Genomic DNA, 26,431 nt, shown 5'->3' with positions numbered 1-26,431 from the left:
ACAAGACTGTCTACTCTGTGAGAATAGGCCCCACAAGGGTGGAAACTTGGTCATGGGTCACTTCTTGTCCTTAGGGCCCAGCAGGTGCATTATCTATTCACGACTGATGCCAGAATCGCTAGGACAGGATGAGCCAACTGAGCCGGTTCTGTAAATGTGGTCCCAGGAGCAGTGGCAGCAGCAGCCCCTGGGAACTGGTCAGAGATGCAAATTCTCTGATCTGAGGTGTGGGACCCAGCAACAGTGGGTTTGAACCTATTGTCCCGGCACCCTGGTGCGTACTGAAGTTTGAGAACCCCTGGAGGAAGCAGATCCCCTGCCCTTCCACCGGCGTGCCCCGTGGCAGACGGCAGCGTGGGCCTCCAGAAGAGGCACGGGGGTGAGCAAAGCCACAGGGTCCAACCCCGCGGAGGGGCGGCCCCTCCCGCAGGAGGCAGGCGAGGGGGACGCCGGCCCCGCGCGCCGTTTGGCGGGCTGGCCGCTGGAGGGCAGTGCGGCCACGTTGACGGCGCCCGTGCCAAGGCTGCGGCGGGGCGGGAGCAGCCCTGGAGGCCGCCCGGACCCGCTGGGCGGCTACAGCCCGGGGCGGGGAGGGAGATGGGGGCGAGCCGGTGCCGACCGCGGCCCCCGGCGTCCCTCGGGGCGGAGGGCGCAGGCGCGCGCACCCCGTCCTCCGGCTCCCGACGGCCCTCCCTGCTCGCCGTCCGGTGCCGGCCTGGTGGCCAGTGTGGCTCGCCGTGGGCCTGGAAGTTTCGGCGGGACTGCAGGACGCGCAGGGGAGGAGATGCCGTCAGGCCGCCTGGGGCACAGCGCCAGAGAGGGCGGCGGGACCTTGACAGCCTCCCCAAGGCAAAGGGCAGCCTCCCGCGTGACCCCTCCGGCCTGCAAAACAAGTCGGCCATCTTGGCGGGCGGGCGGGCGGGGGAGGGGCGGGGGGGGCGGCGCCTGGGCCCGGGCAGCCCCAGCCCCCGAGGCCTCTGCGAAGCGCAGCGGGCCCCTTGCGGCGCACCTCCTCCTCCTCGCCCGGGGTTAGAAGAGCCTACAGAGGCGGTGAAGCGGCTCCTGCGGCCAGCAGGTGTTGGTCTGCAGTCGGATCGGATCCGAGGCGAGCTGCAGCCAAGTGCGTGTCTTGGTGCTCACAGCATGGAGTGCCGCTCCTCCCCAGGCCACACGGGTGTCCGGGTGTCCGAGCCAAGGGTCAAGGACCGGCAGCCTGGGTCTGAATCTGAGTGCCAGTCTCCTCTCCGACCCTCTCCACCATGAGGACTTTCAGTGCCATTCCGAATGCCCCTCCAGGAGCCTCAGGCCTGCAGGCCACACCACACCTGTTGTCTTCCATCTGACCTGGTTCACTCATCCACACTCTCTCTCTCTTGTCATTTGGGATTTTTCAGCTTCTAAAATATTCTTTCTTTTTTAAAAAAATATTTTATTTATTTACTCATGAGAGACACAGAGAGCAAGGCAGAGACATAAGCAGAGGGAGAAGCAGGCTTCATGCAGGGAACCTGATGCAGGGCAGGATCCCAGGAACCCAGGATCAGGACCTGAGCCAAAGGCAAATGCTCAAATACTGAGCCACCCACGTGCTCCTAGAATATTCTTAATATCATCAGTCTTTCAAGCTCTAACTTATATATCAGCTCCAGCAGGAAGCCTTCCTCAGTTTCCCTCTCTTTGCTGTCAGCAGACTCTGTCCCTCCTTCTCTGCCCACGGGTGGTACCATTAGCCTTTGCTAACAGGACTCTGTTTTCTTCCTTGTGTTTGTCTTCCCCCACTAAATTATGGGCACCTTGAGGGGAGAGACCATGAGATAGCAGTGGTCTTAGTGTCCCTGACAACAGCACCTCACCCATGTAGGTCATTCAGTAAAGGGTTGTTGCCAGACAATCATGAAATTATTGAATGGGTTTTGGCTTTGGAAACAAAGTTCTCAAACGTTTTGAACCTTGGGCAAAGGAACATATAATGGTGTTTTCTTAAGCCCTGTAATGGAATCCTTTTGTGTTTTTAATTGCTTTAAGTTATTTTTAGTGGAAATGTCAGGGTGTCATAGGAACAAACACCATGGAGCTGAGTTGACCAAGAAGACTAACCACTGAGTCCTGGGATGTTGCTTCCCCTGTGTGGCCTCGGGGTGGGATCCTGTGACAGGGATGCCCAGTCTGCAGGTCAGGCCCCAGGGGCCAGCCAAGAAAGGTCTAAGCAGGGCTTGAGGTGGTATTTGGGCTGAGGTCCCACAGGATGCAGAAAGGAAAGTGCCTGGAGAGTCTTGGAGGAGGCTGAAGCTACAGGAAGAATCCTTTTTCCTTTTAAAAGAATAAGCCAAATGCTTCATGAAGGACTCCAGAAAACCCCTTTCATGCCTCACCCACAGATGATTTGCTGAACGCTCATTAAGGGGAAAACAAAGAGGTGGTTTTGTTTATTTATTTAAGAGGAAAAATGAATGAGCTGTGACAAAACAATTTGAAACCAGGCCCCTCTGAGACCTGGGCTTTCACTTCCTTGATGGGAAGTAAAACAGAGAATCGAATCCCCCTCCAAATAAAAGTGAAGTTAATAATCAGACAGCTCGAGCCCTGGCCACATCCTGTGTCAGCTCCCTCCCTCCCTTGGCTCACTGTTTATAGCTGCAGAGCCGCCCTCCTGAAGCCCAGAGTCGTTTTAACTCTTTCCTTCCCATCCCAGGGAAGCCCAACCCTATGGTGCAGGCTGGCATCGGCAAGGGCAAGGCTCGCTCTCCCCAGGCCTGGCCAGGTGGGCCTGTTCCCCATGGGGCAGCCTGCCTGCCTCTCAGTCTCTGGCTGATAAGTTTAATAAGCCCCGCTTAGAGTCAAGTGATGTTTTCTGCTTGTCCAGCACAAAAGTCAAAGTGGCCACAGGAGGGCTGCACCCACTGGGTATTCCTTTCCTTCTCTACCTGTCCACAGACAACACTAGGTATCATTTCTACTCCAGACTCAGGGCCCCTCCTCCAGGCAGCCTTCCGAAGCTGGTGGCTTCTAGGAGGTGCATTCAGATGGCAGGACGCACAGATATTTGGGGCTTCTGATTTGCAGCACTCTGTGCATGTCCCTGAGCTACTTTCTATGAAGACTTTACGCTTCCTTCAGATACTTTCCCACCTTGTAGCACAGTTATTTCTTCCAGGAAACGTGGGGCTGTCAGTAATGCATCCCCACCAGGCTGAGGAGGAACCCTTGCTGATGTATACTGAGGGCCTTTTCTGTTTAGCCATCATTGTAAGCCCTAGCTCTGCCCTATAGAGCCACTTGTTATCTTCATTTCACAGAGAAGACTGAGGCTCAGAGGGCTAAGCACCTTGTCCGTTGCTACAGGGTTGATAAGTAGCAGAGCTGGAATTCGAACTCAGGCATGGAGGCTCCAAAGGCTGTGCTCTGCTCTTAGTCTCCCCTCCCCCCACTTTCCGCCCCCTTCAAGGTCTCACAACAGAGATTGCTCTCTTCTCTGGAGCCAGGACACTTTCATAGAGTTTAGAATAATCCTGTGAATGCCCAAGGACATTTTGAGAGTGTTCACATTCTGTGTAGGGATACCTCCCTCCGTTCTGGTTTCTTCTAGGGAAGAAGGTGCAAAGAACATGCAGCCAGGTTGGGCAGACAATGGTATAAAGGAGAGCCTGGGGCATGAGCAGATTGGGATAGGACAAACACTATCACCGCTTGGTAGGAGGCCACAGAGCAAGAATCTAAGGACTTGGGGTGGCTGCTTTCTCAGCAACAGGACTGCCTTCTGCTCTGTCCCCTTGTGCTTTCCAGTCCCGTTTGCCTCATGAACACCTCCTCCTTACTGGTTCTTGTCTCTAGGAAGCCACTTAACCAGTTGCCTGGGGACAAGTGGCAAAGACTTATGAACTGGCTCTGTGGGCCACCCGCCTCTTCTGGGATCCCTGCCTCTGGATGCCATGGCTATTTAATTTTGTTCTTAGAAGGGTGTCAGTGGTTCGGTCACCTTGCCCAGCCATTTGGCACCTCGTCCCTCTGACCTGGGAAACTGTGTTCTGCTGCTCCCTGGGGTCTGGCGGCCTTCATGACCACTTGCCTATAACTCAGCTGGGGAAGGTTTCAGGAGTTCCCTGCTGGGGAGCGCTGCAGAGCACAGGGCCTGCTGTCCATCTGTGTATCCTGAACTCCTTGCCCCTGTATTTGGAAATAAGATGAACTGCTGAACGTCTGCCTTCTTAGGACCGACCCATCTTGCCATTCAAAGCCACGGCCCCCAAGTGCAGAGTGCCCTAGTCCTCATTTTTCAATTAATTCTTCAAAGAGAGAGGAAGTGGGGGCTCCATTCCAGGTGGCCCGTTCTTCTCAGAGCAGGAGGCCCTTCTGAAGAGGGAGAGGACAGCAGTGGCTTCTGTGACACCCAGTAGGATTCTTGGCCAGAGAGGTCTCAGAGTATGTGTGCCTTGACTTGTAACTAATTTCAGTGTTTAAGTGAGGCCACTGCAGTTCAAATAGAACACTTAAGATGGGGTGCCTCCACTAGGGTCCTGAGAGGCTAAATACTGACATTTGCCAATAACTCCTCAAATCCTACCCATTCTTCATCAGTGCTTACTAGTACCAAGACACTTCACGTACCTTAATCTCATGTAGCCTCACGATCTTGGAAGTGGGGCACGTCTGATTCACCTCATTTTCCATTTGAGGTTAGGGAAGTTGTCCACTCTGCTATAATCGCTATCTGCTGGGGGAAAAAAATGCATTGTGTTTTAAAATACATTGAAACCAACCTAAGAACAGTTTTCACTGAGTTTAAAAGCAGTGCCAAATGAACACCAGTCTCTTTGAATGTTTCTTCCTAGCCTGGGAGGCCCTGAGTGATGGGACACCACTCTTGGGTCTCCTGTGTGTGCGGGGAGGTGGGCTTGGGGTGCCTTCCTGCCCCCTGGGTGGTGGTCTTCCTGCCTCTTCCCCAGCTCTCCCCACTCCTGGCAGGTCTCCCATAGCCTCATCTCTTGTCTGAGAGCACATGTCCTCAGGAAGTAACATATCATGTTGCAAGAACCAATAAGACAAGAATCCCTGAGTTTAAGATGGTTCAGCCTTTATGAACTTAAGACATTTTATTATGGAAAATGTCAAAAATATACAGAAGACAGAATAGTACGATGAATCCCCCATACCCATCACCAACATCGGCAACTCCTGGTCAGGCTTGTCCACTGACTCCACCATCTGCCTCCCCACCTCCCATATCATACTGAAGTAAATCCTATATATCAGGGCACACTGTTTTATCTGCTAGTATTTTAGTATGTACCTCGAAAGAAAAGGGCTGGTTACACTTTGTCACACTGTCTTTATTTCACCTAAAAATTAATAATACCCCTTAAATGTTAACAAGATTCAGTTAGCATTCACATTTCCAGAACATTTTTGAACTCTTTGCCTTTCTACTTTAAGAAAGAAAATTGGCCCTGAAATAAGAATTTCTCAGCATTTGGTCATATCCTCGCAGGCTAGCTCCTAAAAGGACAGATCTCTGAATTTGGGCAGAAAGGCCCGGGTATTAACTCTCTGAGGCCTGTGATCCCTGCTCAAGCTTGCTCCCCAACGATGGCCCTTGGCCTGGCTTGTGCGGTGCACATAGTGGGTGCTAGGTAACTACACGCTGGGGTCCATGGAAGGATGAACACATGCAAGGGTGGGGACACTGACGAGTTGAGCTAATGCGGGAGGACTGGAGCGCAGCCCCCTGCGTCCTCCCACCCACGCTGTGAGTGGCTGTCCTTGGCTCTCCCTGCAGTCTCCACCCGCCAGCTGCCTGGGCCTCCTCTGGGACCCTCTTCTCTCTCTCTTGCTCGGGATACTTGACCGCGTTCCAATGACTCCGTGGAACCCCACTTTGTGGGGCCTCCAGCCTCCTCCTTGGTCTTGCCAATTCGCTGCAGAACATACAGCAACAGTTGACTAGGGGGGTGCTTTTAGGGAGGGGAGCTGCTCACATGTGCCAAGCGCCTTGCTCATCTGTCCTCACAGCAGCAGCCCCAGGAGATGGGGATTGCTGTCACTGCCATTTCATAGCGGAGGAGACGGAAAAGGCAGGTAAGTCCCTTGTCTGCCTAGGCGGTGGCAGTGCCGGGGATCTGAAAGTGGTCAGGCCTAACTCGGGCAAACATTAAGACTTGTTTGGCAAACTGCACGGCAGTTTGGCCCAGGACCAGGCACTTACCCTTTTGAGGACAAATCTCAACAAGTTGGGATCTGCAATCACCATGCACTCTTCCCTGCGATGTTCACATCTTCCAGAACAGATATAGCATGACTTATTATTATACACACCCTTATTAGGAGATTAGCTCAGTTGAATGGAATAAATTTTAGGTCATTCAGCCTCTAATTTCCTGGTTTGTCTTTTTTTTTTTCACGGTTAAATAATAGTTTGAGTCATAGATTATACGACTGTGGCAGATTGGAAGGTTAGGAGGGATGAGAAGAAAATGGGTTGAGTATCCAAGGCTACAACCTACCGTGATACCTGCTGTACATTTTGCCACATCTCTTAGGTTTTTTATAGAAAAAAATAAGACTTTTGGAATGTACAGAACCAGGTTGAAGTATTTAAGAATTCTTGGGGAGAAGGGCCAGTGTGGGCACTGTTTCCTTTGTCCTCATCACGCTGTGTGGCTTCCCTTCAGCTGAACTCTGGGAGAGAATTTTTAGGTGGCCTGGTGAGGCTCGGACCCCTGTCTACCAGGAGCCTGCCTCCAGACAGCCTGGGCACGCCAACGCTGGGCGCTTAAACCAAACTTGCATTTCTTACTTCCTTTGCTTCTCGATTTTGCTTTAGCTTTCTCCAGACTCCTGCTGCGCTCATAGAAAAATGGACTAGTGGGCAGAGGTGGGTGTGATGAAGTAAGGGAAACGAGCGACCTAAGCAGACACAGAGGAGAGGCCCTGGCTGACTCACAGGAAGAGGGGCAATCGAAGGCTGAAAGGCCAGGCAGACAAAGGGAGAGGAACCAGCATCTTCTGCAAGCCTTCTTTGCTGATACATGAATTGGAGGCATGGAAGGTGAATTTCAAAAAGCTAAGCTGTTTGCCACCTTAGCAATGAGAAAACTGTAGCTATTTCAGTCCCCTTGGGAATGCCTGGAAGGGCATTTAAATCGTCTAAGTTGTTTCCAAAAGTTGCATTTGTTGGGACTCCTCAGGCTCTGCACAGAATTGGGTATGCCATCTTCCAGGAACCCCTGCTGTTCCAGGCACCTTGGGTCTGAGGCTTGGGCTAGCCCTGGTCCATCGACAGACAGGTGGAGCTGGAAGATGAAAAGCTGATGGTACAGCTGCATCACACCCAGTGCTTCTCCATGCCAGGGCTCCTCCAGCTCAGTTTCCCCAGTGGGCCCTCCAGAGGGCACCATGATGGAAGCCACTCGGCTCTGGGGCGAACGGCAATGGTTTTCAGCCTTGCCCCAGGAAGATGACCTCTCCTCCTGAGAAGGACCAACGGTGGGGTGAGCTGGGGGACTCATAGGAAAAACATGGGCACACAGGAAGGCTTGTTTTCTAGGGCATCCTCTGCTCAGTGTTAGAAGAGTCTGAAATCCACAAGTGCAGTAAGACTCAGAACATTACTGAGTGTGGTTGGTTGAGGGTCAAAGCAGTTTTAAACTCATTGCTGCCCCTCTTTCCCTCCTGGGTCTTTTTTTTTTTTTTTTTTCTCATGTTGTTTGCTTTCACATTCTTCTTCCTTTTCAGAATATTTATAACATTCACCCTCTTTTTCATTCTCAATTCCCTTCCCCACCCGACTCTGCCTTCTTAGCATAATTTTTCTTTTCTTTTGGCCTGCCTTATTTTACATCTGGATTCCCGGATGGTTTACTTTGTCAGTTTCCTGAACTCCCTTCCTCTCCTCTTCCCCTTCTTTTCCTTCAGCGTCAGTTCATTCCCCTAAAGCTTTCCTTGGGCCACACAGGCTTTTATTCTTGCTCATCTGTTTCAGCAGTGCTGGCAAGAAGGAGGCCACAGCCGGCAGGCAGGGCCATGGTGGCAGGAGAGGACCCGAGCATCTGAAGAGTCTCCTCTAGCCCTGGTATCCCTGGAAGAGGAGCTCACTTCTGGAGAGGGGGGCTTAGGGACAGTGAGGCTGTCCTCCTGTGAGCGTTCATTGCCAGGCTGGGGCCGAGGGTTGGGGCAGATGGTGTTTCCTCCATGGTGTGTGGGCCTGGGTCCCATTCCTCTCTGAGTGGACAGGTGGGGGATTCATCAGGTTGCACGCTAAAGGCTGGAGCTCAGGGGAGGCGCTGCACACACTGGGAATGTATTACTTGCAAAGCTCTGTGCTGTGGGTGGGGGCCTTGCAGCATAGGGGGCTGCCTCTTGGGGGAATCTAGGTGTGCTTTGATACTAGCTCTATGGCCAAAGACCTGAGGCAGCCTTCCAGCAGAAGGCCCTACCCTCCCAATACCCCCAGCCCAGCCAGGGGGTGTTTTTTAGAGCACAAGGAGAATGCAAATAGTGGCTGATCATTTCAAGGTGTCTTAAGGGTGGTTGCAACACAGACTCACCTGTGGGAGGCCCTGAGGGTCAGCCCCATACTGATAGAAGCAGGTGGCACTTCTTGAAGGGTGCGGTGGCAGAGAAACCCTAGAAGTCGCAGCTGCACCCCTCCTGTGTGAAGTGACAGGGGAGGGGGAAGAGGCGCATCCTGGCTCTGCTCCCCAGCTGTCTGAGGCAGATCGACTGGAGTCCATCTGGCCGTCCCCCACCGCCCCCACCCATGCTTGTCTCCCACCCTGGGACATTGGTGCCACTGGGGCCTGGCTGAGCTCTTGGCGGGCCTAGATAAGGAGTGCCTGGGTCAATATGCACCTGAAGCTGAGCTGCATCTTGGGGTGCTCCCCAGGTGGATGTCCATGGGGCTGCACTGCCTTTTCCTAAGCCCTGTGGCGATGGGGGCCATACGCTGCTCTGGAAGCACCATCGAAGGCTCCCTCACCTTCTCCACCCCTTGCTCTCCTGCCAGGTCCCATCAGTTCCTCTTCATCTTCATCCATGTCCAACATTACTGCTACTTCAGAAAAATATCGTTGAGGACATAGATGCTTGAGAAAGATCTTTGCTTATTTTATGTTTTACCTCTGTTTTCTAAGCCTTCAGCCCTAGAGTCCAACTCTTGGGGTCCAGCATCCTTTAAGAGTCTAGAACCAGAAGCTGCAGGAGCCCACAGGTCCTTACTCTTGAGCCCTGTGGACCTGCTTTGTCTCTCTGGCTGAAGGCAGAGCCTCTGGTTAGGGGACTAATGGGAAAGATGGTGAACTTTTTTCTAAGGTCTTCTCTTAGCTCTCGAACGAAGGATGGGGGCAAAGATCAGCCTCTCTGATATAGCAGTTTGGTGGGGGGACGGGGGCATTAGGATCCTAGTAGCCTCTTGCCCTTTCTACCTGATTCCCACCTGAGCAAGCTCCTACTCTGTGGTCTCAGCACCTCCCTCTGCCTTTCCTCTTCCCACATACCGCGTTGTATAAATATTTACACCCCCAGGCTGGCAAGAATCTTTCCCTCCCTGCTTCCACCGTCTCTGGGAGAGCTTGTTCTCTTTCTGAACAGCTGCAGCAGATCTGGTTGCCTTTGGTCAGACCAGGGTAGGCCCTGGTTTGGGGGCCCGTGGTTCCCGCGGGGTGGAGAGTGCAGTTGGCAGTAGAAATTCAGCTCCGAGAAAGTCACAGGGCTGTGGCAAAAATCCATCCTCTCTCTCTGGCTGCCCATGTGATGACCCTCCAAGAACTGTCTGATGGCTGCTGTGGCTGGGGAGGGGGGAGGTCCTGCTTCCCAAAGGAACAGCTCCCAGGGGTGGGCTTGATCCATTTCTGGGCTGGGCTTTGCTGGAGAGGGCTGGAAGGTAATTCCAAAGCAAACTGGATGGTGCTAGGACAAAAGAGAAACTTTGTTTACTTGTGAGCCCTTTCCAATTTCTAAGTATATCTGTACCCTTTATTCTTCCTGAAGCAGCCACCCCAGTTCAGAGCAAGAATCCCTTGGAGAATCTTCATGTCAGGCCTCTCCCGGCCTCCTGCCCCAGGCCACCCTCCCTCCCTGCCACCAGTCTTTCTACCTGTTCAGTCTTTCTACCTGGGGGCTGGGGAGTGGAGAGGACAACTCTCCTTACCCCATCTTCCCTGGTGACCCTGAAAGCAACAGTTTGCTAAGGAGTGAGACTGGCATTTGTTGGGTTCCCATGGGTGGAGAACCGTGTGAGGTACTTCCCCATATTCTCATGTAATTATTTGAGTCATAAGCCCAGAAGATTTTTTAGCTTCCTTGTGTGTCTCTTTTTCTGTCCTCAGAGAGCGGGCTGCATGGCACCAAGTTCCCAGACACAGGGCCCTATCTTTCTCTTGTCACACTTGCACCAGCAAGTAAGCAACCAGGTTCAATCACTCACTCCTTTGGGGTGCTCAGACCCCTTCTGGGAATGGGAGAAGAGCAGAGGTCAAAGGGGCCTGGATGAGACTGCTTGGTGTTTAGGGGGTAGACAGCCCCCTCAAGTGAGGGGGCAGGGAGCCAGGTCTGGCCTGCTGGGGAAGACACAGGGAGAAAGGTGGGAGACTGCAGCTCAGAAGCTCTGCAGCTGCGAGATATTCCTGCTGCCTGCCAGCCTGCCTGCCTCCCCACCCCCAAAAGGTGAAACAAAACCCAAATAAAAGCCTGACCCGGCAGATATTAATACTCCAGAGCCAGGGCTGGTGTGCAAGCAGCCACCCACCCCCCTTCCTCCTTGTGTTTCTATAAGCGGCTGAAATAAATTTAGCGAAACAACCCCACCCGTCTGAGGGCCTAAGATTTCAGAGCAGTGTGACTTTTATACCCTGAAAGCCCCTGTTTTTCAGAGCTGAGAGCTTTTTGTTTAAATTCCCTTTGGGAACGGAACGCTCTCAGTCTGAAATAATTACTGTCCTGCAGTCACCTATTCCTCGTTGATGACTATGACTTTGACACAGTATGGCTTGCTAGAAAGCTTATCTGCAGATGCACTGCAGTTTCAAATAGTCAACTCTACGGGGCTAATGCCTCAGTGGATCCACTGGGGTATTTATTGTAAGATTATTCTTCAGGATGTCTGAACGTTCAGCCAAGTCCCTCTGCTGTCTGTGAGAGGGGCAGCGGTTATAGCGGGCTAAGTCCCTAAAGTAGAGAGTTACTTATTGAGAGCCTGCTGCGCGATAGGTCCTGTTCCAGGCACTGCAGGTTGAGAGCAGAGAGAGACTGCTCTCTCATGGAGCATGCATCCTAGTGGGAAGGGGAGATGTCAAAAAGTTAAATGACTATATTAAAAAAAAAAAAAACAAAACACTTGCAAGTAACGTTGTACTTAATAGTCAAAGACTGAATGCTTTCCCCTAAGATTGGGATCAGGTTACAGTGTCTACTCTCACTGTGCCTATTCAATAGCATACCGTAAGTCCTAGACAGAGCAATAAGGCAAGAAAAAGAAACAGGATGCATAAGATTGGAAAGGAGGAAATCAAGCTCTTCCCATTTGCAGATAACATGATTGTCTATGTCAAAAACAAAACAACAACAACAAACACACAGGGGCACCTGGGTGGCTCACTTGTTTGGGTGTCTGACTTTTGATTTCCTCTCAGGTCATGATCTTCTGAGGGTCATGAGATTAAGCTCTGTTCTGGGCGTGGAGCCTGTTTAAGATTCTCTCTTTCCTCTCCCTCTGCCACTGCCCCTGCTCACTCGCATGCTCTCTCTCTCTCTCTCTCTCTCTCTCTCTCAACAAACACACAGAAAACAAAACTTAAGGAATCTACCAAAAAAGCCTTACAATTAAAGTGACTTTTGTAAGATCACAGGATATAAGGCCAATGTACACAAAACTGTATTTCTACAAATTAGTCATGAAAAAATTAGAAACAAATTAAAAGTTCCCCCCCACCAAGAGGGAAATACTAGGTATAAATCTAACAAAACATGTATAGAATCATGTGCTAAAAACTATACAACACTGATTAGAGAAATCAAAGACCTCAATAAATAGACATATCATGTGTGTAGATTAGAAGACTCTACACAGTAAAGATGTCATTTCTTCCTGAATTGATCTGTAGATTTAATGCAACTCTAATAAAATTCCTCGTACTATTTTTTTTGTAGATATAGACAAGCTGATTCTGAAATTTATATGAAAAAGCAAAGGAACTAGAATAGGTAAAACGATTTTGAGAAATAAGAAAAAAGTTGGAGGAATTATACTGATTTTAGGACTTGCCATAAAGCTACAATAATCAAGACAGTGTAGTACTGGCAAAGAAACGAACACGCAGATCAATGGACAGAATCAAGAGACTCACACAACTATGGCAAACTGATTTTTGGACAGGTACAAAGAATTCAATGGAGAAATGATAGTCTCTTTAATAAACAGTGTTGGGATTGGACACATATAGGCAAAAAAAATGAACTTCAACCTAAATTTCCCATCGTATATAGAAACTGACTCCCAATATATCATAGATCTAAGTGTAAAACATAAAACTATTAAATTTTAGAAGAAAACAAAATCTTAATGATACAGGGTCAGGCAAAGAGTCCTGGATGTGCCACTAAAAGCATGATCCACAAAAGATAAAACTGAAAAATTAAACTTCATCCAAATTAAAAACCTCTGCTCTCTGAAAAAAATTTTGCGCAGAGAATGAAAAGATAAGGGGCAGACTGCAAAAAATATTTGCAAATTACACATCCCACAAAGCAACTGTAGCCAGAATAGGTAAAGAACTCTCAAAACTCAACAGTAAGAAAACAAATGACCCAGTTAAAAAAAAAATGGGTAAAAGACACTTGAACAGATACTTTACCAAAGAGGACACACAGTTAGCAAGTACACACATGAAAAGATGTTTAACATCATTAGCCATGAATTAAATGCAAATTAATACCACTACATACCTATTGGAATGACTAAAGTAAAAAATACTGACAATTATAAGTGTTGGTGAGGATGCAGAGCAATCAGAAACTCTGATATATTGCTTTTGGAGATGCATAATGGTATATCCATTCTGGAAAACAGTTCGGCAGTTGTTTCTTAATCTCCACATAGACTTCCCATTTGGCCCAGCAGTCCCACTCCTACCTATATACCCTAGAGAAATAGGCACTGTGTTCACACAAAAATCTGTACACAAATGTTTACTGCAGCTCTATTCATAATGGCTCTGAACTGGAAATCCAGTGCCCTTCAACAGGTGAATAAACAATGGTGTACCCATACAGTGAAACAGTATTCTTCTAAGAAAGGAATGAACTATTGATACATGTGACAGCACAGATAAATCTAGAAGGCTTTATGTCCTGTGAAACCATACATACTATGTGGTACTACTTATATGGCATTCTGGAAAAGATCAAACTAAAGTATAGGGAATAGATCAGTGGCTACAGACTAAAGGACAAGGAAGAGCATGACTACAAGGCAGTAGCATGAGGGAGGTTTTTGAGGGTGACAGAGCTATTCTGTTTCCTGATCATGGTGGTGGTTACATGAATCTATTGATGCTAAAAGTCTGTACACCAAATGGAGGTCAATTTTTCTGTATGTGAAATTTAAAAATAAAAAAAAATGGTTACAGGAATGAATATTATACATAAACCAAAATAATTACTCTGAAGGAAATGAACATGGCATGAGGACATAAGAGTGAAGACAGATACCTGGCTGAGTTGAGGGGGAGGGGGACTCCAAGAATGGTTAAGGAAGTGATGCTTGAGCTTTTTTTTTTTTTTTCTTTTTTTTTTTCTAGATTTTATTTATGACACACACACACACACACACACACACACACACACACACAGGCAGAGGGAGAAGCAGACTCCATGCAGGGAGCCTCATGTGGGACTCTATCCTGGGACTCCCAAGATCACACCCTGGGCGGAAGGCAGATGCTCAACCACTAAGCCACCCAGGCTTCCCCCTGAGCTGGATTCTAAAGGATGGTTTAGAACTTACTTGGGCCAAAGGCAGGTCAATTCAGATAGAAGAAATAAGTGTCAAGGACCTAGGGCAGAAGGAAGTATCCTTTATTTTCATCTGAAACTGACCAGAGCACAGGGAGTGCCCTGGTGGGATGGGAGAGGTGGTAATGGGGAGGGAGGGGTATAAGAGTCCAGGCTGGAACAAAAAGTCAGATTTTGCTGGACTGAGGGGATGGCTTTATTCTAAAAGGATCCCATCCTTTTTAGATGGGGCTGTAGGCAAGTTCGCCACAAGATCAGATCTTCGTTTTGAAAAATCTCTTGGGCTGCCCTAATTTGAGGGGTTTTCGGGAGAGCAGGGATAGAGCTTAAGTAAGTACACAGGAATCTTGGAGGTGGAAAGAACCTCCAAAACTGGGTTTCTCAGGGTAGCTGGGTGGCTCAGTGGTTGAGTGTCTGTCTTTAGCTCAGGTCATGATCCCGGACTCCTGGGATCAAGTCCCACATCGGGCTCCCCATGGGGAACCTGCTTCTCCCTCTGCCTATGTCTCTGCCTCTCTCTGTGTGTCTCTGATGAATAAATAAATAATATCCTAAAAAAGGAAAACCAGGTTTCTCAGTTTTGGTACTCTCCACATTTGGGGCCAGATAAGTTTTGTTTTGGGGGCTGTTGTGTGGATGTTTAGTAGCATATCTGAACTCTACTTTCCAGATGCCAATAGCTCTGGCCTTCCTTCCTTCCTCCAATAGTGACAACCAAAAATGTATCTAGACATTGCCAAATGTTTACTGCAGGACAAAATAATTCCCGGTTGAGAACTATTGCTCAAAAAGAAACAAATCCAGTGTTTCTGGCTTCCTAGTAGAATCATCTGGGGGGCTTAGAAGATGCATAGGCTGGGCCTCACCCCAGACCAACTGAAGTGGAATCTTTTGGGGGTGGGGTGGGGTGGGATGGGGTGGGGCAGGGCATCTGTATAGCTCCCCAGACAATTCAGCTCAGAGTGATTATTTGAGTATCACCTGTCCAGTCCAACACTCTCTATCCACAGAGCAGAACAGGGAAGCCCAGGGTAGAGAATGACCTACTAAACTAGAAGCAGAGTAGTTCTAGAATCCAAGATTCCTGACTCCTAGACCAGTGCTCAGTCCATTAGACTATATCACCTCTTGGGGCGCCTGGGTGGCATAGCGGATTAAGTGGTTAAGCATCTGCTTTCTGCTCAGCTCATGATCTCAGAGTCCTGGGATCCAGCCCTGAGTGGGGCTCTCAGCTCAGCAGGGAGTCTGCTTGTTCCTCTTCCTCTGCCCCTCCCCCTACTTGTGCTCACGCTCTCTCTCTCAAAAAAATAAGTAAAATCTTTTTTTTTTTTTTTTTTTTAAGAGTATTACTTCTTAACAGCTGCATAGAACATGCCCTGGGCCAGCTGTGGAAGCCCTGCTTCCCTGAATTACCAGCTCTGGCTTTCTGAACCTCCCAGTGGTAAGTAAGACTGCCATCTCCCCTTATGGCAGAGCCCAAGCCCTCCCTTTCTGCCACTCCTGGAACCTCTGCCATCCTTCTATCCCATTGCCAAATTTAGGGTGACTGATGTGTCCAAATGGTTTCAACAGCAAGGTTCAGTAAAAATTGAAAAAAAAGTACTGCGTGCCAGGACTTACTCCTGAGGCCTGAGTAATAGAGCTGCCCGTCCTCGAGGAGTTTACAGTCCAGGGGAAATAAGCGGATTAATTCCCATCAAATGCAGCCGAATGCTAGAGTGGCAGGGCTGGGAGAGAGGCATTTTGCCAGCTCGGGCGCTGCCTGAAATCCCGACAGAAGGAACCTCTTGAGCAAAGCCCCAGGGAGGGGTGTGCAGCAACCACCAGCAACTGCTAGCAGTTTGGAGTGACTGGAGGGCAAGTGGCTGTCTGGGCTAAGCACTGGCTGGAAGAGTTTAACCTTCCCCACCATCCCAGAGGCTAAGTGACCTGCTAGATGTTGTGCAAGCAGTGGCCAGCTGGCAGAGTTGGGCTTCCCATCAAAGTTTAGGTGGCTGAAAACTCATGGGCTTTCTTGTGTCTCTAGGCAGGCCCAGGCAAAAAAGGAGGAGGTACAGCAGTGGCCAAAGTTGTTAGCTGGACCATTTCATGGATGTTTATTACGCAGAATCCTTTTGCAAAGTGAATACTCCTCAGAATATGATCTGTGGTGTAATAAGGCCCCCCCAAAACTGTTTAGTTTACATATAATGGCTAGGCATATAAAACAGTTCTGTGAGGTTTGAAACTAAGTACTTTATCAGCCAATTTTAGGCAGTCTTATTATCCATACTCTAGGGGTGAGAAAACAGAGGCTTTGGTCATGGTCTTGAAAAGTCACACAGCTAGAAAATGGCAGAGCCAAGATTTGGATCCCGAATGGCCCAACTTCCAAGTCTTGGACCACTGATTCTTAAACCTTAATGTCTGAGTCACTGGCAGGAAATAACTGAAAATACAGATTCTTTACCCCACCCCAGGGCATCTGATTCACTGGGCCGGGGTCCAAACAGAGGAATATGCATTCTACAAACACTACAGGTGGATCTAAGCCAGGTAACTCTCAGGCTGCACTTGGCCACACCTCCCCCTCTAATCCAGAGACCCTGCAGCAGTCCCAGGGTCTCAGGTAGAAGAAGTTGGGGTGGGCAGGGCGAGGCCCCATCCAAATAATTTGGGAGCTTGTGCAAGTGACCTGAAGCCTGAAGGGCTCTGGGATGGCAGGTCCTGTGTTGCAACCAGGCCAGGAGGGGATCCCAGGAAGGGGTGCCTTGGAGGGCGCTGATGACAAGGCCCAGCCCATTAGGGGCCCGGCGCCCCCACTGTCTCTCACCTGCTGCGAGGTGCGCCCACGGTCCAGATTGGCCCATGAATATGTCCATCGCGCTTCCCTAATTCCGAAGACTTTCACTTTCCTCCTTGAACAAAACCTGTCACCTCCAAGCCAAAAATACCTTAGGCTAGCCCCTCCTGGCGAAGGGATCGGCTCCCAGGGAGCCAGCAGGGCCCGGAAGTCGGGCCTGGGACGGAGGACGGGGGGGCAGATCGCCTCCCGGTCCGCAGGCGGCGGTGCAGGTGAAGGCGCGGCCTCTCCCCACCGGCGCGGGAAGGAACCGGAGCGCTGCCTGCCTCGCCGAGGCGGCGGGGAGGGCGGCGCACGGCGTCGGCCCGGCTTCCTGCCGGGGTCGGCGCTCGCGGCCCTCCCCGCCGCCGTCGGGCACCTGCGGAGCTCGGCCGGCCGGCGCGGGGCGGCCGCACCCCGGGACTCCCAGCCCTCCTCGGCCCCGCCGGACGCCGCTCCCAGGGCCGCCGGGTCAGCGAAGGGTTAAGGAGGCTCGCTCCCTCCCCTCGGCTCCCTCACCCTTGGAAAGTCCCCGAAATGACGTTTCAACCCGACAATTAAAAGAGAGTTTAATTATAGAGACAGGCTCTGGGAGCTGGAACAAACTCGGCGGGTCGGCGGGGCCGGTAAACAACTCCGGAGCGAGCGGGCCAGGCCGGCCGCCGCCCCGCGGAGCCCGCGCCCGGGAGCGGGGGAGGGGAGCGGCGGCCGCGAGTTGGAAAAGCGGAGGAAATTCGAGGAATCGGCGTTCTCCTTGCGGGGCGGGGGGGTAGGGAGGAAAAGAAAAAAGACTTTTTAGCTAGCCTGCGGCGCCGGGCCCGCGTGACGGTTCATCTGGCCGGTCCTGCAGCCGCGGGGGGACAGCGGGTGCGGGCCCGCGGGTGCGGGCTGGGCCTGCAGCCGGGAGGGGGGCCCCACCCGCTCCTGGTCCCCCTTCTCCCTCGCTGCTCCACCCCTCCTCCGAGCCCCCAGCAGAGCTTCGCGAACCCTCCAGGGTTAAAGACCAACGGGCCTTTTTTGGTGGTGGAGGGGGAGGGAGATAAAAAGACCAAATAGCTTCACATCAGGACGCAGACTAACCTTGTGGTTTTAACGCGCGGCCTGGTCTGTCCTGAAATCTGGAACTCATTACCTCATCACCCAGAAACTGCACGATGGCCCCCTCCCCGCCTTGGAGCTGGGGAAAGGAGCTAGCAAACACCCCTTTAAGAAAGAAACCTACACTTGAATGATTTAAATTAAGGTGGATGGAAGTTATTTCCCTTTCTGGCGCTTGCCAGATTTCAAGAAAAGCTGAAAAAAAAAAAAAAAAAAAAGAGCAGGGGGAGGGAAGCAACAGGAGGTTGGACAGCAGCAGAAGGAAAGGCAGAGGGGGCAGCAGCCAGGTTAGAAATGGGAGCCATCAGTGTAAGTCAGAGGGGCCAAATAAAAGCAGAGCCGCTGGGATCACGTAGATTCGTGGCTGCAGCAAAAGTGGTGTGTTTCGCAAAGATTAAAAAAAAAGAAAAAGAAAAACCGGTTCCTTTCGTTGTGATTTGAAAGGTTTCCCTGAGTCCGCTCGGAGGTTGACGAATACATCAGAAATGTAATAAAAATGCGTGTGTGTGTGTGTGGGTGGGTGGGTGGTGGTGGTGAGAGCGCGACTCGAGCGCTCTGCTCCGCCCGCCCTGTCCTTTCCAAAGAAACGTGCTCATAATGGGGTGACCTAATTACATCGCAATGGAACCCGCTCTTAGCCACTCAGCGCACGGGGTTTCATAACAGACCCGGCGGCCTCGAGTGCTGGGAAGAAACGTGCGAGGGCTGAGGAGGCGGCCGGGCACGCGGGGAAATAGGAAAGAAACACAGCCCCGCGATTTCCGCCTGGGTCTTCGCTCCAGCACCCGGGGGGCCGTGGGCGACACGTTCGCAACTTTTTATTTGGGTGGATGGAGAAGCATCCCAACCTAACAGCATCTATCTATCTATCTATCATCTATCTATATTACAGTCTTAAACGGAGTAATCTATGGGGGAGAGGGCTTTCGGTTTCGAGGATCCCATGCCCCCCCTCCCCCCATCCCGCCAAAACAGCGCAGCGTGACAAGCCATATGTTCCATTCCCGTGGGGGCGGGGGAGAAGCAACAATAACTTAAAAGTGTCGCCTCCCCCATTTCTTTACCTTCTTTCTTTTGCCAAAGTAACTTTTTTATTCATTGTTCAAGCATCGAGAGGTGTGTGTGTGTGTGTGTGTGTGTGTGTGTGTCCTAGTTCAGAGCGAGCGTGGAGAGCTGTGCGTTAATGATTTTTAATTGGGCGGGGAGGGGGGCGGATTGGCAAAGGGCATTCATGAAGATTCGGGTTTTCTTTATGAAAAACTTTTAAGGTTGGATGTGTCAAACAAATCCCACTCCCAGGCCTGTTAAACAAACAAGCAATCCGCCCGGGCGGTGGTCTTTTCCGCGACTTCCCCTCCCGCCGTCTGGCTGCAAAGCGCAGGAGGGTAAAGTCGCGTGCGGCGCGCGAAATCGTGCTGGGCTCGTCCCGCCGGGCCGAGCCCTCCCCGGGGGGAAAAGGTCTCCCTGGTTTCCCCTACCACTCCACCTCCGCCACGTCCTGCTGGAAAATAAACAAAAAAAAAAACCCGAACCCCCTAGACCTGAATGCTTTGTGCGTCCCAAACTCCCGATCTCCTGGCCTTGCCTGGTTTGCGGAAGGCGGCCGAGTGAGGAGGAGAACTCGGGGAAAGTAAGGTGTGGGGGACACTTGGAGAAGTTTGGGGGGGGATCTGCTCAAGATGGAAACCGCAGCCCGGGCGCTAAGGACGGGCTTCTTTCTGCTCCAGCTTGCAAAAAGAGAAAGTCGAGCCCGCCTTCCTGCCCGACAAAAAACAACAACAACACAACAACAAGAACCCCGAAGAGGGTGGAATGAGTGATGTCACAGAGCCGCGCTCGCAGGCTGACAAAGGGGGGCGCCCCTCCCCCTCGCGCCGGCGGCCCCGGAGAGAGGGGCGCCCCAAGCGCCGGGTAGCCAAGCGAGCGGACTCGAAACTTTTCCTCTTTAAGAAAAAAAAAAAGTTGTGCGCGGCTCGCAGTTGGTTTTTTTTTTCCCCCCCCCTTCGGCTTCTTTCCTCGTTTCCCCTCCCCCTTCTTCCTTTTGAAAGTTTCTTTTTTTTTTTTTTTTTTTCTTTCCCGAGTTTGACCGCATGGCTGATTCAACTTCAGTGTCAATCAACTTTTTTTTTCCCCTCCTCTTCCTCATTTAAATAAGTTTAAAGCTCCTCCTTCCCCGGCCCACCAAATCTGAACTTTATAAATTGGGCTTCGCGCGCCGCAGCCGGGGAGAGTCAGAAAGGCGAGGGGCGCCGGGAGCGGGCGTGTGGGACTCCAGACCGGAGAGCCGGAGGCTGCGCCTTCCCCGCACCGAGACCTTCGCGACACGCCAGATCCTCGTCCCTGCCCCGTGCGAGCGCCCAGGATGACCACCACCCTCGTGTCTGCCACCATCTTCGACTTGAGCGAAGTTTTATGCAAGGTAAAGTGCGGCGGAGGGTTTGCTTTTCAAAGTTTCCTTTTTTCGCCTAAAGAAAGATCCTCCCAAAAGTTTAGGGCTTGGAAGGCAGGGAGGAGAGGAGGGGGAGGCGAGATAGGGTTTTTATTTTTTTTTCCAGCCTCATTTCACCCCCCAGTTTAAAGGAATGTGGCTCTCTCCTTTCCACTCTGAGTTTCAACAGGTCCTCGCGGCGACTGCATGGGAATTTGGAGACCAGAGTTTTGGGGGGCGAAGTTTGAGTGACGGGGCTGTCCCGGGGACGCGGGGCATTGGCCGGGACCGGGGCAGTTGCACGCTGATCCCGCCGTCCCTCCTGAGCTGCTGCAGCCGGGTTGCCCCGTGCGCTCTGGGTCTCGCCGCCGCCGCCGCCGGGAGGGGTTCGAGTCTCTCCAGCCACACCGCCAGCCTTTGGGGTTAGCGAGTCTCGGGAGGGCGTTTTGCTGGGAGATTGCCCTCTCTGATGTCGAATCTGAGTGCTGGGGATCAGCGCGAAAAAGACCAAGAGTTGTAATTCAAAAGGATGTTGCAAGACGGGTTTGCAGTGGGGTTTGCAGTTCGTCCCAGCGCGGTCCGGCTTCCTGCCGTGAGAGCCTCCAGTGCTGCAAACTTTGGGGTGAAAATGGGACTAGGGTTGTTTTCCGAGGCGGTGGGGGCACTCGACAACAAAATGCCGGACCGAGCTCGAGGGGCTCTGCAAGGAAGGATTTAATGGGGCCTCCTTAAGAGGTGTAGCTTGCCAGCCGGTGTGGAAAAAAGGCAGATTTTAAACACTGAATGTTCCAGGCGTGTGGTTTAAGTGTACACAGCAAAAGTCGATGGATGTTAAGTTATTTTCGCCCCCTCGCCCCAGTTTGAGAGCAGGGAGCTGCTAGGCTGCTTTTAATTGCTAAAGTGTTTGGCCTTCTTTTAAACACGTCGGGTCATGTCGCTCTCTTTTCTCAGCTTGCTTCTCCAGTCGGCCCAGCTGCCAGGGCCCCAGGGCTGCAGGGTTGGGGTGCAGGGACTCCGAGGAGCTGAAGAGCAACATCAAAAAAAAGTTTGAAATTTCAGCTTCCTTCCCTCCTTGGCTTTCCCAGACTCCAGCTGCCCTGGCGGGGGGCCTGAACTCAACCTACACTTCTTACTTCTTTTCCCGGCTTTCTCTCTCTCTTTCTTTGATCTATTTCTCTTTTTTTCCACTCTCTGCACACCCCTGCCACCAACCCACCCCCCCCAGGACTTTTTAAATGAACCTTATTGTTGGGAACCAGCTCTCAACTTGGTTCCTGTAATCCGCTCTGTGGGGTGGTTGCTGTTACAGATTCCCGATCCCCTGCAGCTGATCCTAAGGGACCAACTTTAGAATTTGCACAATGACACCCACATGGGCTGGGAGCCAACTCCCAGGTCCCCGGCTTGCACCCTTTCCAAATCTTGGGTACGGGTTGGGCAGGTGACCAGGGTCCCACTGGAACAGAAACCTATCTGTGGTGGCTCTGCTGCCCTCCCCCCTAAATCCACTATTGACTAGGAGGCGGGTGGGGGGAATGTAATGCCTTCCTTTTCCTTCCCACCTGCAGCTTTGCGTTAAAGATTAAACACTGGCACTCTTATCCAAGCCTGCCCTTGCAGCCAGAAGACTAACTGCAAAGGCATCTTCCCAGGGGAGGGGGTGGGGTGGGCTGGGAATGGTGGGGAGATCACTGTAGGAGACACCCCTTCCCTAAGCATGGGGCAATGAATTTTGTTTTTTGGAATCCCATCCTTCTCCTGGCCCTGACCCCTACCTCTGACCAAAGTGTTCTGCCCCTTCCTCTCCTCCCCTAAGCAAGATAAAGCCAAGGCAGTCTGGAAACCTTTTGCCAAAGGAAGGGAACACTTCTAAAGGAGGAAGTTGAGAGTCTTAGGCCAGGTCCTGTGTGTGTGTGTGTGTGTGTGTGTGTGTGTATGGAGTGTCCATGAAGGAGGGACTGATGAAAAGGGAGGTACTCCTAGTCTCCTGAGATTTACCTGGTTTTGTTTAGGGGTAAGGGGAATCTAGAGAAGTCTGAGTTATCTGAGATCTTTTGAGCTAAGGAATCCATTTGGGAGGTAAAGAAGTTAGATTTTGTGGATAAAAGTGGTACCTTCGGGAACAGGATATGGGGGCACATCCCAGGGGTCTGCAGAGAGTAGGGTGCACATATAACAGTTCCATATGGATTGGGATTTTGTGGTTTCTTTTGTATGGGGCCAAAGTAAAGCTAGGTGGCCTGTCTTTGGGAGAAAGAGGGGGAGGGGGCATACCAGAGGCAGAGTTAGAGATGGTTCCTTAGAGATACAAGGGGCATTGCAGCTTTTGGAGGGGGCTGCCCTTAGTGGTACCTTCTTGGCCCTGGTGGATGGCCGTTGTCACTAACCATCCTGTCTCTTCCCTCTCTTTCCTCCAGGGTAACAAGATGCTCAACTACAATACTCCCAGTGCAGGGGGCTGCCTGCTGGACAGGAAGGCGGTGGGCACCCCCGCCGGTGGGGGCTTCCCCCGGAGGCACTCGGTCACCCTCCCCAGCTCCAAGTTCCACCAGAACCAGCTCCTCAGCAGCCTCAAGGGCGAGCCGGCCCCAGCTCTGAGCTCCCGCGACAGCCGCTTCCGAGACCGCTCTTTCTCCGAAGGGGGCGAGCGGCTGCTGCCCACGCAGAAGCAGCCGGGGAGCGGCCAGGTCAACTCCAGCCGCTACAAGACCGAGCTGTGCCGCCCCTTCGAGGAGAACGGCGCCTGTAAGTACGGGGACAAGTGCCAGTTCGCACACGGCATCCACGAGCTCCGAAGTCTGACCCGCCACCCCAAGTACAAGACGGAGCTGTGCCGCACCTTCCACACCATCGGCTTTTGCCCCTACGGGCCCCGCTGCCACTTCATCCACAACGCTGAGGAGCGCCGCGCCCTGGCTGGGGCCCGGGACCTCTCCGCCGACCGTCCCCGCCTCCAGCATAGCTTTAGCTTTGCTGGGTTTCCCAGTGCCGCCGCCACCGCTGCCGCCACGGGGCTGCTGGACAGCCCCACGTCCATCACCCCACCCCCCATCCTGAGCGCCGATGACCTCTTGGGCTCACCCACCCTGCCCGATGGCACCAATAACCCCTTCGCCTTCTCCAGCCAGGAGCTGGCGAGCCTCTTTGCCCCTAGTGTGGGGCTGCCTGGGGGTGGCTCCCCAACCACCTTCCTCTACCGGCCCGTGTCCGAGTCCCCCCACATGTTTGACTCTCCCCCCAGCCCTCAGGATTCTCTCTCGGACCAGGAGGGCTATCTGAGCAGCTCCAGCAGCAGCCACAGTGGCTCAGATTCCCCCACCTTGGACAACTCAAGACGCCTGCCCATTTTCAGCAGACTTTCCATCTCAGATGACTAAACCAGGGTAGGGAGGGACCCCCTGCCTACTCCACCCCTCCCATCCCTACCCTCACCTCCCTACCCAGCCATTCCCAACATCCTGACAACCCCAACGTTAACAAGGTTAAGCTCAACCCCTTTGCCCCAGAACCTTGGAATGCCCCCTCCCCCCTCATAACCCCCACCCCCTTTCCCTAACATAAGGACAAGTCAATTTGTCAGTAGCTTCCTCTGGCTTGAAACCCCCTCTCCTCGATTTTATAGTCCACTTACCACGCATAACAGACAAGTCCCATATTTGTCAGTAGATGCCTTTTCCCCCCGGCTTAAGCCTTAAGTGCCAAATCACAAAAGAAAAAGCAGTAACAGTTTACAGAAGCAATTTAGTGCCTTGTAATCTAACTTTGTCACTGTGACTACATTACCTCTTCAGCGCCAGAGGGCACCCGTGGGCCTCCCGGAGCCTCTGCCCATGGGGAGGGGGAGGGGACCCAGAACCAGCAGCTCCCTCCACTGGCGACCCAACTGCACCTTCCCTTATTTCAGCCTCCCACACACTTCCTCCTCCCTCTCCCCATGACCCCCACACCCTTCTTGGGAGCGTTGTTGCCAGACTCGGGTTTTTGGGGAAACCTTTCTTGACATTCAAAACCTTTTTCTTCCCGACCTGAACCTCTGATGACTAATCTTGCCTGGGTTCGTGTAGGTCTACAGGAAGGAAGACTGAAAAAGTGGATGAAGATTGTGACATAGTGGGACTTTGTGATTTAATTTTTTGTCTTTTTTTTTTTTTTTTTTTTTTTTTTAAGTGGGGAGGATGGGGAAGCTAGATGGACTATGAGAGACTTGATTTTGGTGCTAAAGTTCCCCAGTTCATATGTGACATCTTTAAACAACAACAGCAAAAAAATAACAAAAAAAAGAGAGAAAAGCTAAAAAAACATGTAAGGGGTGAGCAGTTAATGGTATTCATTCCACATACAATATCTGTGTAAAACGATTTCCTGTAGAAGTAGCTTTAATGGTTTTTGCTCTAGAATACCGTAGGTCTATCCTTAGAGCACTCACGCCATGCTTTTTTCCCTGGGTTTTAAACTTCATATAACTTTCAGAAATTGGAGAGCAAAAATTTTGCTTGTCACTGCACATCAATATAAAAAAGCTTATTTAACTTATCAAAACGTATTTATTGCCAAAACTATGCTTTTTTTTTGTTAATTTTGTTCATATTTATCGGGATGACAAATCCATAGAATATATTCTTTTATGTTAAATTATGATCTTCATATTAATCTTAAAATTTTGTGACGTGTCTTTTTCCTTTTTTTTCCACAGTTTTAATATATTATTCTTCAACGACATTTTTTGTAACTTTACACTTTTTTTGGTTATTTTATTTTAAAAAAATGAAAAATTAATTTAAAAAAATGCAAAAAACTGTTGGATTATTTATTTTAGAAATTTCCCCCCTTTGTGTTGGACTGCAAATTGAGTTTCTTCTTCTTTAGGCCTTTCCACAACTAGGACTGAGAATGTATGTAAAAGTTCTGTGACAGTACAGAAGGAAAACAACTTTTATGTATGGCTTCTAAAAGGGAAAAAAAAAAAAGAAACCCTTTGACTTCCACGTGCCCATCTCAAGACATTCCGATTGCAGATTTGAGGTTCTGGATTCCAGGCTTGGAGTTCTCCAATGTTAATGCAAACAGAACTGGCACACACACATTAAGATGAATGTAATTATTCCTCTTGCTGGTCACTACCGTCGCTTCCTATTTCTCTTTCTTTGTGTGAATTTATTTAAAAGAAAAAAAAACTTTTTTGTAACGACTATTTGCAGTTTAAAAATCAATAAACCCCGTTTTTTTTCAAGAAACATGGATGGTGAAGCTAGTTTTACTTCATTTGTGGTTTCACTTTGCCTGTAGGTTTGTCCTTTCTTTGTATGGGATGCAGGTGCTGGGGAGAAGTGGGGGGGCCCTGGTTGCTTTTTTTCCCCCCTTCCTTACAGCTAAATTCAGGGCTGTAGCTCCCTCTGTTGATGCTGGAAGTCTCAGCTTAGAAGGGATGGGATGGAAACTTATTGCAAAGGAACCCCGGGCTTCTCTGTTATCCTCCCAGAGTGTTGGTTCTTGACGGGACCAGCCTTGGGCACCGGGGCAGCTTTGGAGGTTATTCAGAAGAGCTGATGAGGCCCATGGTTTGCCAGTCTTCTCCAGTCTGTGGTCTTCAATCCTCTGGGTGGTGATTGGAGTCCCAAAATGGTGGAAGGGGAACCTAGCACCTGGTACTTCAGCCATTCTGGGTTTGAATGAGTTCTTTTGAGTGTTTCCAGTCTCATTTTTCTCACATGAAATCAACCTGAATCTCTAGCCTCTCAACGCCTGCCTGGGGTAGGCATGATGAGGCATTGCAGACTTGGTGAGGGGCAGCTAAGATGGCTAGGGGCCCAAACCACAGCACTGGGGATTGGGGTGGTTCCACAGGGAGCTGACATGTACTCCCATATCTGGAAGGCTGGTTAAGGAGAAGCAGCTATGAGAACGGTCAGTCATTAATAGGAAGTCCTTAGGAGTTCCCAACCCCTTACTCTTGTTACATCTCTAATGTCAAGTGGAATACGTGGGTTGTCATCTTGGGAAGAGTGGGCTCCCCTTGGCCTAGAAGCACTGCAGCTAAGGCCAGATAACCACTCTGAAGGGGTTGTTTTGCCTGCCCGTGAGGC

General features: G+C 51.0%; 1 protein-coding gene and 1 long non-coding RNA gene across 5 annotated transcripts in view; one reads left to right on the top strand and one right to left on the bottom strand.

Moving 5' to 3' along the window:
* ZFP36L1 (ZFP36 ring finger protein like 1) overlaps positions 1-25,582 on the top strand; it is a 36,471-nt gene extending 10,889 nt beyond the window's left edge. Inside the window, exons 2-4 of the mRNA XM_072839052.1 lie at positions 15,344-15,442; positions 20,076-20,339; positions 22,766-25,582. Of these exons, the coding sequence (XP_072695153.1) occupies positions 20,283-20,339; positions 22,766-23,725 (1,017 nt within the window). The 5' untranslated portion in view covers positions 15,344-15,442; positions 20,076-20,282 and the 3' untranslated portion in view covers positions 23,726-25,582. The remainder of the gene's footprint in view (positions 1-15,343; positions 15,443-20,075; positions 20,340-22,765) is intronic.
* Positions 931-24,119, bottom strand: LOC140640150 (uncharacterized). Of its 4 annotated transcripts, none has more exons than XR_012036819.1 (5): positions 23,980-24,119; positions 17,903-21,370; positions 16,814-17,575; positions 1,633-9,900; positions 931-1,407 (listed from the first exon to the last, which is right to left on the bottom strand). It is a non-coding gene; the product is annotated as an uncharacterized lncRNA (long non-coding RNA). The 4 variants fall into 4 exon arrangements; XR_012036821.1 differs by having other exon boundaries at positions 932-1,411; positions 4,606-9,900; XR_012036822.1 differs by having other exon boundaries at positions 1,387-1,793; positions 4,606-9,900.
* Positions 25,583-26,431: the final 849 nt, after the last annotated feature.

This window comes from Canis lupus, chromosome 9, assembly GCF_048164855.1.
Source record: "Canis lupus baileyi chromosome 9, mCanLup2.hap1, whole genome shotgun sequence".
Lineage (NCBI taxonomy): Eukaryota > Metazoa > Chordata > Mammalia > Carnivora > Canidae > Canis > Canis lupus.
Note: the sequence above shows the minus strand (reverse complement) of the source record. Positions and strands in the feature narration are given on the sequence as shown.